Raw genomic sequence first — 12,492 nt, 5'->3', positions numbered from 1 at the left:
CCTATAACTGTAAGGCTCTAGGGTAGAACTGAGCGAGTAGTATCTTTCAAGTCTTGGTGCGTTAGAGAAAATAATCAAGGCTGTCTAGTTCCCAAACCAAGAATTTTATTTGACCCATTCATGGAGTCACTCTTCATTGTTCATTGTAGCTTTCTCTTCCAGGCAAGAGGTACCATCCTTGATGGATTCTTGGGTTTCAGAAATGTTTCAGACCCCTGTCTGGCCTGTCTCACAAGAACCTCACCTGTTCTTTTTACCTTAAAATGACACTAGCTCGCAGGCTCTGCCCTCCTGTGACAGTGAGTGAGAGGGAGAAATGAGGAAAGGGAAGAGGCAGTGGGCACATCTACCCTCCAGGCATGCAGCTTGCTAGGAGGCAGGGGTCTGGGCCCAAGGAAGGAAGCCTTGAGTGCACTGTGGCTTCCCTGTGTCTTTAAATAAGCTGGCTCTACATGTCATGTCTCTTGGCCCACCACAATCGGCTATGAAACTTCCTTCTGATGAAAGATCTCCACCCTTTCCAAACCCAGTTAAACCAGCATTAGAGCCCCAATCCCAATACAATGAGCTCTACAAGAATGACACGTATAAAAATGAGTCTCTGTCTAAAGTTCGGGCAAATCTCGGTCCAAGGTAAACAGATTTATTTATTGCAGAACACTGGAGAACCTTGAACTTGCCAGTATACACTGTGGGTCTTCCAGAAGGGGGTATAATACGCAGTATTTTATACACTTATCTGCTCACTGAATTCTCACAGGTCTACTGACACTTTATGGGAATGGGACAAGAAATACCAGTCCACACTCATAAAAGACTGTCCCATTCAGAGAGAGAAATCCTCCTGCTGGTTTAGATGTCAGTCAGGTCCATACATCAAGTTCATAGTGCCATAAATGCCTACAAAGCAAGTTTAAGGTCCTGTGCTCAGATGGTACAAAGATGCGCAAGGCACAGCTCTGGCTTCAAGGAGAACAGATTGTACTTGACCCTGACCTTTGTATTTTAAGCTTTGATTTGGAAGGCAAGGGACAGCAAGAAAAAGAGAGCAAAAACATTGATGGCTTCATCAGGATACAGTAAATGTCCATAACAGTAAATACCAGGAGTTTCTTAGTCTGAAAGTGACACAACAGTTGTAGGATACTGAAGGTACAAATTTTGAAAACTAAATTTCCAGCAAACTGTAATAACCCACCCAAAGACTGCTTCAAGAATGTTCTGAAATTCCATACAAAAAACCCCTCCCTTATTAGAGTAATAAATAAGAATATCTTCCAAAAATATCCAATTTCATCACCTTACATAAAGAAGATGTAATTTTAGTAACAGTTTTCTTTCTTTTTAAAAAATATTTATTTTAGTTTTATTTATTTGGCTGCACTGGGTCTTAGTTGCTGTGTGCGGGTTCTAGTTCCCTGAGCAGGGATCAAACCCAGGCCCCCTGCATTGGGAGCGTGGAGTCTTAACTGCTGGGCCACCAGGGAAGTCCCTAGTAAGAGTTTTAAAATGAAAATAAAAGGACGATTTCGAGAGGAAGTTGTGTCTAACTCTTGCCCTTCGGAAAAGAAGGGAGTTTAGGGAACCGAAGTCATGGGTACAGAGGTCATTTCAAGCTTCACTTTGGAAGGGAGTGTTAGGCCCCTCCCAGGCTGAGCTTCTCTTCAGTGTTCTTATTTGTCTCCAGCTGCAGCTGGTGAGCTGGGAGCTTAGCTGCCACAGAGAATGTTACCCAAAGTAAAGTGAGCCACTAAGTCTTCTGTTGTCACAAGACTGTCGCGATGCACACAGGAGAGCATGAGTACAATGCAAATGACCTTCCTGCTGGGATGATCTAGCATCTCCAAGGAGGTAGTGACTGGAAAGGTCACAGCCCTAACTGTGGAGGTATTGTTCTCACTACAGAGGGGAGCATTCTGAACAAAGGGCAGAGAGAATGCAAGGCTGGGTGTTAACGGCACTTGTGTGTTAGGCTCCTTGGCCTCGTCATGTCATTTGTAAGGCTTTCATCACTCCTGCCCTTCAGCATGCCTCTGCTTCAGGGGTCCCCCCTATAGAAGTATCTTTCACCCACACCAGGGGAGAAGGAGAAGGGATGACCTGCAGCTCTTTAAAGAAACTGCTTCGTTCCTACATCACTCAAGTGTCTGCTGAGAATCACTATCTTCTACCAACCAAAGTTCCTACTGAATCAGAATGCAATCGCTGGACCTCCATGTATCTCTACTAAGAATGTAGTATTGTAATCAGGAGCCATCCTCTAAGAGAGGCATTTGATTCCCGTGACTCGACAGTGTGCAAATGTGGTCAACAGGCCCCTTGCACAAATGCTCTGAGACAGAAGACCAGGAAGCGAGAGACTTCTTGTCTCATAGCTGCAACTCTCTTAAGCAGGGTTTTCACTGGTACAAATAGCATCCTTTTATCATCTACTATAAGGCAGAACAAACCACGGATTTCTAAGCTCTCTTCCTTTTCCATCACTACCGCTTCCGACAGTCTGCTTCCTGATAGGTAAACTGAGGCAGGAAAAGAAAAAAAATAAATTCAAATTGTTCTTTTGGAAGACAGCAGTTTTGGTAAAAGCTGGGTGACATGAGGTTAAAGGTGACCGACACAAAGCCTGGACATCATCAGTCAGTGCAGCTGTTCACCCCTTTCCTCTCTCGTGCCAAGAAATTGTAACTTTCCTGTGATGCTCCCTACAGATGCCACGAGGATGCTGAAGTCTGACCTATTACCAGGGTTAGATCAAGGAGGACTGTAACAACACAAAACAACACAACACAAAACAACAAAGCATGCTTTCCACAATGGCGGTAAAGAAGAGACAGTCCTGAGAATAAAGCCAGCGCGTCTGCTCTGCTACAGATCCTCTGCGTCATGAGAAGTCAGTGTCACCTCAACCCTCTTCCTTTCTCAAGTGGGAAAGGGGCCTGTCTGGGAGCTGCCCACCTAACCACAGTCAGCTGTCCCCCTCACCACTTCTGTCTTGGGTCAGATGTTCCCACCATCTTTAGACCTCTCGGCAATCAAAATCAGATGGCCCTCTGGGCTTGACTGGAGTCACGTCTAACAAAGCTGTGCTATACAGCACGTCCTTCAGGGCTGTGCCAATCCACGTGCTGGCCTGCTCAACCCTCTCCTTCGGGGTCTAGTTACTCTTGCCATCCTCTATGAGGCTGGGGGGCTTCCCTGGCAATCATCTTCTGGAATTTCCAAGAGGTTATGAATTGCAGGACTGCTAAGCCTGGTAACCCCTCTCGGTAGTTCACACTGTCTTCCTTAAAGAGCCTAAGTTCCCTGAAGGCAAGAATCAGGTGACAACAGAGGATGAGTTCTATTCACATCGACTAATGAAATAAATGAATGGATGAAGAGTGAGTGAGGAAAGCCCCAATGATTTCTTGGAATTTTGTAACTTTTCAGGCACTTCTAATTTTTACTACATTGTTTATCTCCCACTGAAAGGTGCCTTGCCTAACCCAATAATATCAGGCCTTCTCACGACAAAAGGAAAGCCCCTAAAGCAGTATTAAATCAGCAAATCCAAGAAGACAAGTGCACTCTGTTAAAGTTCAGACTTACAGACGTCTCTGCATTCTGCCACACGTGAGAGATCCGGTAGCCCACCAGTTCCCCATCCTGCCGCTTAATTGGAGGCTTGATCCATTTGACATCCACCTTGTTGCTAGACTCATTCAGAAATATAGTGACATTCAGAGGTGCTACTGACGGGGCTACAAAAGAGAAAGGAGAGAAGGATGAGGAAGTACGAAGAAAGGCACATGGAGAGTCACTCTCGGTTTTTGTACGTTTGGTTTTTAAATTTTCTATGAAAGGCACTCAAACGAGACTGAGATTAATAGTGGACTTTCATACATTTCTATGAAGATTTATTAAGATATTATACGTAAGTGCTTAGCACAGTGTCTAGTTCACTGTAGGCACTCAGAAAATGTTAGTTCTTCTCATTTTACAACGCTTCCTTCATGATAAAATCTCTTCGATGTCACATTTAAAAAAAAAATAGTGGACTTTCACCTTCTTTTCAATCGAGGACCATTAAGACATCATGAGTTTAAAAGAGTAAGCTTTGTGTCTAAGATTCCAAACAAAATGATCCCTGCATTTCCTCAAGATGTTTAGTGACAGGCTGGTAAGCAAAGCAGTCCGAGCAAGAAATAGGAAATGCAGAAATAGGTTTTGTCTTGTTGCATATAATCTTTGCTCTTTTTAGGCTCTGTGAGCTCTGAAATATATTTTTGGGTTACTTTAGTGTGTTTGACAAGACAGCTCGATATTTCTATCAAACAAATGACTTTCATATTGCAACAATCTTTGTAAGAACCACTCAAATAAAATTCTCTTAAAAAGGCCACACACACAAGGTAAGCGCGATGGACCTAGAGATGATCATACTAAGTGAAGTCAGACAGAGAAAGACAAATATAATATGATATCACTTATATGCGGAATCTTAAAAAATGATACAAATGAACTTATTTATAAAACAGAATCAGACTCACAGACAGAAAACAAACATATGGTTACCAAAGGGGAAAGGAGGGGGGAGGGATAAATTAGGAGTTTGGGATTAACAGACACAAACTACTATATATAATATAGATAAACAGCGAGGACCTACTGTATAGCACAGGGAACTATATTCAATATCTTGTAATAAACTATCATGGAAAAGAATCTGAGGAAGAATATATAACGGAATCACTTTGCTGTACACCTGAAACTAACACAACATTGTAAATCAACTCTACTGCAATAAAAGTTTCTTTTAGAAAGTAAGCCCTTTCCAAACTAAAACAACAAAGAGGTGGAAGACAGGGAAGGAGGTAGGTAGAGCTCACGGACTCCTCCTGGGGAAGCAAAACACACACAACTCCAAGAGGATTCTCCAGTAGACACCTGTGCAGCAGTAGGTCAAGAAGCTGGCACCAGCTGGGGATCAGTTCTAGGTCATTTGAGCTGTACAAAGCAGGGAACACTGCTGATCTCAGAAGGAAGCCACGTTTTAAAGTCCAGAGCCAGGTTACTAATGATCTGAACAGAGCTAATCAGTGAATGAATTTAAATATGTACGTGTATGTGTGCGTGCGTGCGTGTGCGCGTGCGTGTGTGTAAGGCACCTCATGAATGAAGATCAGAGGGTCAAATACTACTTGCTGGGTCAGGTGACGAACTGTAGAATTTAGCGCTGGTTTTCACTCTCTGGTTTATAGTAAATTCTACACAAGCCACATAACCACTTTATGTCAAAATGTCTATATACAAGGATAATAAACGTTAACGCACTTTTTAGAAAAAGTATGTATGTGGGTACAGTATGTGTACGAAATAATTCGGGAAACAAGTCAAGATCACAACTACATTCTTTTTTTGGGAGGGAAGAACGTGACTGTAGCTATTAAAACCGAAAAAAATATGCCTCCTGACCAATATTTTCTTTCCATGAATTTAATCTAGAAAAGTTCTCCTGTAGGTAGTGTTATATTCATTGAAGCATAATAGTGACAGAAAGGAATAAATGTAATGTTCAGTCAATAATTACGATATGATAAATTCTGATAATTTTCCAATGGAATACTCACTACCCCACACTGAAAAGAATTTGCGAGACCATGTAAATTGATATGAAAGAATATCTAATGGTTGGGGGGGTGAATAAAACTGCAAAAAGGTATGTATCAATGATCCATTTTAGAAATTAAAAAATAAGTATCTTACATATAGGAAAAGTAAATATGCAGTAATATACACCAAACTGTTGTTGTATTTGTATTTAGGGGAGATTAAATTGTATATTTCTGAAATATCTGAAAGGGAAACAAAAGGGCACTATAACCTCTTTGTCTCTGCTGATTCCAGGAGCAGTCATAATGAAGTTAGAGCAAATCTCAGCTTAGGAAATATATAGCTAAAGCTGTACCTATGAAACGAGTCACACAGTAGAATTTACAGGGAAACATGGTTGACTCAACATGTCTTTATGTCTACTCCCTCCTAAAACCCCTCTATGACGACAATAAGAAATTTAAAACAGTATAAACTCACAGGGTACAGAGGAGTCAACAGTGGAAGAGAAATGCCAACATACATTTGAAAGCTGCAAAGCAGAGTAAGAAGGTGTAATTAACTCAGGAAACTGATTCTCCCCAAAGAACCACAGAGAAGCTCAGAAGCGGAGGACCAAGGGACCAGAGTGGGGAACTAAAACTGGAAGATTGAAAGTTTGATCAGGAAGTAGCCCTCGAGATCCTTCTAACCTATTCCCACACACAGCTGGCAGGTATCCCTCAAATTCCCACAGGAGACAGGATGCTTTATTCTCTGAACTGAAAAGCTACTGGACTTGGGACACCAGTAGAATGGAGGCACGATGAGGGGCTGACAACTAGGGAAATAAGTGCAAGTTCATACACTGACTGAGGGGGACTCCACCTCTGGCTCCTCCCCACCTGATCTTAGAGCATCAGCAGCTGTGTTCATATTCCTGAGGCCGCAGACAGGAGACTCAATTTTAGAGGAAGTAAGTGGCTCCAGGGGAAAGAAAGCCAATATTGACACTTGGGGGTATCCAAACTAAAACACTTAGGTCGCTGCCCAATCACCTGACAGTGAAGCCTACAAGCCCCACCCATGCTCACAGAGCTTCCCATCAATCGCTGGTTCTTCACTCTTCAATAGGAGAGACAGTGGAAGATCAGAAGAGGCTGGGGAGGCCTCCTTCATGAATGTCAGGGACCAGAACAAAACACAGGACACAGCACTCAGAGGAGGCAGAGACAACGTAGGGAACTAGAGAAAACTAAAACACAAACAAACAAAACCAATAATTAACATAGCCAAAGATAAGAAAAGGCTCTCATAATTGAGAACTGGGAAAAACTGTCAATGAAAAATAAAATTATTCTTATATATTACATTGCCAATTTCAATAAAGTATTCAACAGAAGAATTAGAAGATAAATCAAGTAAATCTCCAAAAGAAAAGTAGAATAAAAATTTTTAAAAGGAGGCCAATTTGAGGTAAAAAAATTGAGGAAGCAATTAAAAGAGTTTCAACAAATGTCTAATACAGTTATCTGGAAAGAAAAATAGAAGAACATTTTTAAAGGAAAAAATGTGTAAGAAGGAGTCTCAAAACCAAAGCATTTGCATTCCTAGATTGAATGCCTATGATGATGAATGAAACAAATCCCACATCACAGCTCATTATAGCACCATGATTAAAGAGAAAAGATATTAAAAAAAATTAAAACTAAAAAACAGTTCACCTAGAAAACTCAAGTTATCAAAATTCTCTACAATGACACATGAAGCTAAGGAACAATGCAGAAATACTTTTAAAATTTTGAGGGAAAATCATTTCCAACCTAAAATTCTCTATTAGGAAAAATTACCAATCCAGTATGACAAACAGACATGCAAGGTCCCATAGTTTTTATTTATACATATATTCTCTCTAGAGCTAATTGAGAATGTGCTCCATGAGAATGAGAGACAGTAAACCAAGAAAGACAAATGCCCAGGAGACGGCAAAGGAGTCACTAGGATGACTCTGGAGGAAGACAGGAAAAGAACCACATGAAAAAATTAAAAATTAAAGATAAAAATTTTTAATGAAAAAATTAAAGAAAAAATTAAAAAAAACTAAAGATTAAAGATCACTCAGGGCCAGGAATAGTGCCTGTTCCCATCAATCAGCCTGGAAAATCTAATGGCTCAAGGAGCACTGGGTAGAGTACACATAATGGTTTTGTCTCAATAGTGGGTAATAGTTGACCCTAGATGAAGCACTGCTCTGGTCCAGCCTAACAAATACTAAAAGCAATGTCCAAAAGGATCAGTCTTTTCCCATTAGCTTAACTGTGACCCCAAACAAAGCTCACTATTTATAAGAATACAAAAATATCTAGCACTCAACAAAGTAAAATTCACAATGTCAGGAATCCAACCAAAGATTACCAGACATGTAGAAAAATTGGAAAGTACTCTCCACAATAGGAATATAAATGAATCAATCAAAACCACTCCAGAAATAAGACTGATGTTAGAATTAGCAGACAAGGACATTAAAACAGTTATTATAACTGTATTCCATATGGTCCAAAAGTTAAGTAGAGACAGGAAAGATACAAAAAAAAAAAACCCAGAAATTACAATGTGAGAGTTGAAATATACACTAGATAGAATTAATGGCAGATTAGATACTGCACAAGAAAAGATTAGTGAATTTGAAGACACAGTAATAGAAACTACCCAAAATAAAACACAAGGAGAAAAGCAGGGAAAAAAGTAATAGCATCAGTGAATTATGGATAACTTCAAGTGATATGATACATGGGTAACTGGAGTCCTCAAAGGAGCAGAGAGGCGGGAACAGAAAAAAATATTTGAAGAAGCAATGGTCAACATTTTCCAAATGTGTTGCAAACTATAGACATGCAGACCTCAGAAGTTCAATGAACCCCAAGCCCAAGGGATATAAAGAAAATTACACCAAGGCACATCATAATTAAATTGCTCAAAATCAAATACAAAAGGAAAACCAGAGACATAAGACACATTATACACAGAGGAATAAATTAAGAATTACCACAGATTTGTTATCAGAAACAATGCAAGCAAGAAGACAGTGGAGTAACCGAGAACTCTATACCGAATAAAAATATCTTACAAACTGAAGTCCAAAGAAACCCCTCAAAGGTAAAATAAAGATTTCTTTCAGACATACAGAAGCTGAATTTCTCACCAAGATTCACACTACAAGAAGTAATGAAGAATCCTTTAGGAAGAAGAAAAATAATACCACATGGAAATATGTACAGATTTACACCAAAAAAAAGAATAACATTAGAAATGGTAACTACCATTTGGGTAAATACCAACTGGGTAAATATAGGTTTTTTTATAATTATATAAATCACTCTAAAAGATTATGACTATTTGAACAAAAATAATAACAATCTAGCGTGGGTTTATAACATATGTAAAAGTAAAATGAGTGACAACAGTAGCATAAATATCTGGAGATATCAAAAGAAAAATGAAAGTATACTATGTTAAGGTTCCTATACTATACCTGAAGTGGTATAACATCACTTGAAGGCATATAGTAATAAGTTAAACCTGTATACTATAAACCCTAAAGCAACCATTGAAAGAACAGAAAAAAAGCGTTATGGCTAATAAGTCAAAAAGGAGATAAAATAGAATAAAAACATCCAATTAACCCAAAAGAAGAGGAACAAATTACAGACAGAACAAATAGAAGACAGATGTAAATCTACCCATATGAATGATATCATTACATTTTAATGGATTAAATACCCCAATTTAAAGGGAAGGATTGTGAAGTAAAGTACTGCCTACATGAAATACCCATTGAATATAAAGATACAAGTAAGTTAAAAATAAGTATGAATAAAAGATACACCATGTAATCAAAAGAAAGAGTAAAATGGCTATTATTAATATCGATAAAATAGATTTCACAGAATATATTACCAAAGATAAAGAAAATAATTTCATAATGATAAAGTGGCCAATTTATTAGGAGAGCATAGTAATATTACACAGTTATGCACAAAATAACAGAACTTCAAAATATGTGAACTGCTAGAACTACAAATAGAAATAGATAAATTCACAGTTATAACTACAGATTTCAATGCACCCGGCTAAATAACTGATAGAAAAAGGAGGCATAAAATCAATAAGAATACAATTTGACAAACACTGTCAACTAACTTGACCAAGTTGACATTTATAGAACACTCCATCTAATAAGAGCAGAATACACATTCTCAAGTACACATGGAACATTTATCAAGATAGACCATGTTCTGGGCTGTAAAATTTGAGTCTTGATACATTTCAAAGGATTCAAGTGATATGCATTATGTTCTTTGGCCCCAACAGAATGAAATTAGAAATCACTAATACAAGTATTTGGAAACTACGTTAGACACCTAAATAACTAATGGGTTAAGGAAGAAATCAAAACAGAAACCAGAAAGTTTTTTGAACTGAATGAAAATGAAACACCATATAAAAATTGTTCTCAGAGGTTTTTCTTCCTCATTTAAGATATTTTACAATCTTGGCACTAGTTTCATTTGTGCAAGGATTAAGCCCTAATAATTTATCACCTAGACCTGTCCCACCGTCTGTATTAAAATTGGAGCACTGATTATGTAAGGCTGGAGTTAAGGGCAGGAAAGAGGTTCTGAGTGATCCAGAGCTCTAAATTGGGAAATAATGGAAACTGGACAATTCAAATCTAACATAACTACAATATTCACCCCAATATTCATAGAAAAAATACAAACTCTTGGAAATCAAAAGAAGCACACAGAAATGAAAGTTTACAGATGTAAATAAAATTTGCTATAAGAAAATAATGTAGAGACAACAGTACCTACTTCATATGATTGCTATGAGGAGCTAATGAAATAATGCATGTAAAGTACCTAAGATGGTCCCCGGCATGTAGTAGGTGCTTACTGACCATTAGCCACTTTCACATTTATTAGTTTTCTTAAGTTTGATGCTAGGAGTAATAACTTTCATATATTTATATTTTAATTAAAATAATATATGCTATAAAGAGTGTGCTACTATTAATATCTTCCTATGTAAAAGAAAATATTCCCTATACATAGTAAGTATAAGGTTTGTCACTAAACCCTTTTCAATTATAGAAGGAAACACCTTTCCTATTTTCATTGGTCACCTCCATAAAATTATCCTCCAGAGACGAAGGCCACACAAAGAAAAAGTTAAACTCTGAATCAGGCCACTGGGAAGGATCTGTTTCATGACGTGCCATCAGGCACAATATGCATTCTGAACCCCAGGAATTACCTCTTTCGGTTGTGCTGGCCAGAATCCAAGGGCTCACTGCAGACCAGCCGACTTCATTCATGCAGGACACACCGATGCTGTAATTCGCCAGAGCCTGCAGCTGCTCGATTTGATACAGATGTGGTGAAGCAGAGGTGTTAAAAATCATGACTGAGCCATGACTCAGTGGGTCAACTTCCTCGACCTAAATGAAGAGCAAAATTGTGGACCAGGCATTAGTAAGCGGGTAGGAATGTCAGACTTGGGGCATTCATGCATTCGGTGTACATGGCCCTTCCGCTCCACTGAGGGGAGGTACCTGCTTCCTTTCGGGCCACACCTTAAATTTCCCACCAGGATCACTGTGTATTACTCATGCTACTCACTTGGTGCAACAATTGAGGACCTGATGAAAAATGCCTAAAATAAGTGTTCTCACTCCGGCAGGTAACAAAGCAAATAATCGTCATCATAACATTATAATTATTGTAATATAACATCCACCCATGTGATACTTGGTCCCTTCAGAAATATAACATTATAATATAACATAATAAAAGTAGCTCTTCCTCAGAATCACTTCGCTTCTTGATCATTTTTTTCAGCTGTTTCACAGAATAGGCAGTAAAGACAAGGGACATCGTATGTGGGGCAAAACCTGAAATATTTACTGTCTGACCCTTTAGAGAAAATATTTCCCAAATCCTACTTTAGAAGATGAGATACTTAATTTTTTTTAAAAAAAATCTGTATTTCTTTTCATTATGTCTCCTGAGGAATTCTGCTCTTGCCTTGAGGCTAATTTTAGCATGTCCTTTATTCTTACCCCCCCCAATTCCCACTCCCATATAGATTCAACTCCAAAAGCAAACACAGATAGTGTAGATTTTATGGCATTTTTTGGTGGGGAGATATAGGAAAGGGTCATTTGCACCTCACCCAACAAGCTTTTCTCCGAATCTTTTAAAAACCCATCAGCTCTTTCCCCTGAGTCCTTGTACCTCATCTTTTTCTCCATAAACTCCACCAGTCTCTCCACATCCCTCTCCAGATGTCTTCTGTATGCACAGGCAAGAGAGAGAGATTCCCAGCAAAATTCAGTCTTAGGCTAAACTTCTAGCTTTTCCCTTAAGGAAACCTCTTATCTGGGAATGGGGATCATGCAGAGTTTTCTCTCACTGTATGTTTTTCACAACTTCTAAAATATGTTGTACATATAAAATCAGAAAGACAAAAATAGTTTTGGACAAAAAAGAAGCCACCAAAAACAATTTGGGGAAAAAAATCTTAAACCCACAAAATATATTTCTGATAATAATGGGCTTGCAATTATGGGGTGTGGAAACACAATGCTGTTATTTCAGGATATCTATGTTTGCAATTTAGGTCAAGGGGCCACAGATCAACATTTTGGAATTCCAAATCCCCTAGTGGATACCATGAGGGTGGCGCTGGGACCGAGTCTCACCTCTGACTCAGACCCGCAGACTCCGCGGGGTGACAAGAGGGTACAAGTTGGCCTGAGGAGCCACCAGAGGAGAAACCAGGAGCCGTGTGCTTATCTTGGTGGTGGCTGTTGGCAGAAATCACTCTGTTTCTTCACTTTAGAGTCTGCACCTACTTCCT

General features: G+C 39.0%; 1 protein-coding gene across 1 annotated transcript in view; it reads right to left on the bottom strand.

Moving 5' to 3' along the window:
* The window catches only part of MERTK (MER proto-oncogene, tyrosine kinase), a 110,072-nt gene that overhangs the window by 42,233 nt on the left and 55,347 nt on the right, over positions 1-12,492 (bottom strand). Inside the window, exons 7-8 of the mRNA XM_007470218.1 lie at positions 10,888-11,071; positions 3,589-3,740 (exon numbers count right to left, since the gene is read on the bottom strand). Coding sequence (XP_007470280.1) covers positions 3,589-3,740; positions 10,888-11,071 — 336 coding nt within the window. The remainder of the gene's footprint in view (positions 1-3,588; positions 3,741-10,887; positions 11,072-12,492) is intronic.

The sequence above is a fragment of the Lipotes vexillifer genome, unplaced genomic scaffold (assembly GCF_000442215.2).
Source record: "Lipotes vexillifer unplaced genomic scaffold, Lipotes_vexillifer_v1.1 scaffold1139, whole genome shotgun sequence".
In the NCBI taxonomy this organism is placed as follows: Eukaryota; Metazoa; Chordata; class Mammalia; order Artiodactyla; family Lipotidae; genus Lipotes; species Lipotes vexillifer.
Note: the sequence above shows the minus strand (reverse complement) of the source record. Positions and strands in the feature narration are given on the sequence as shown.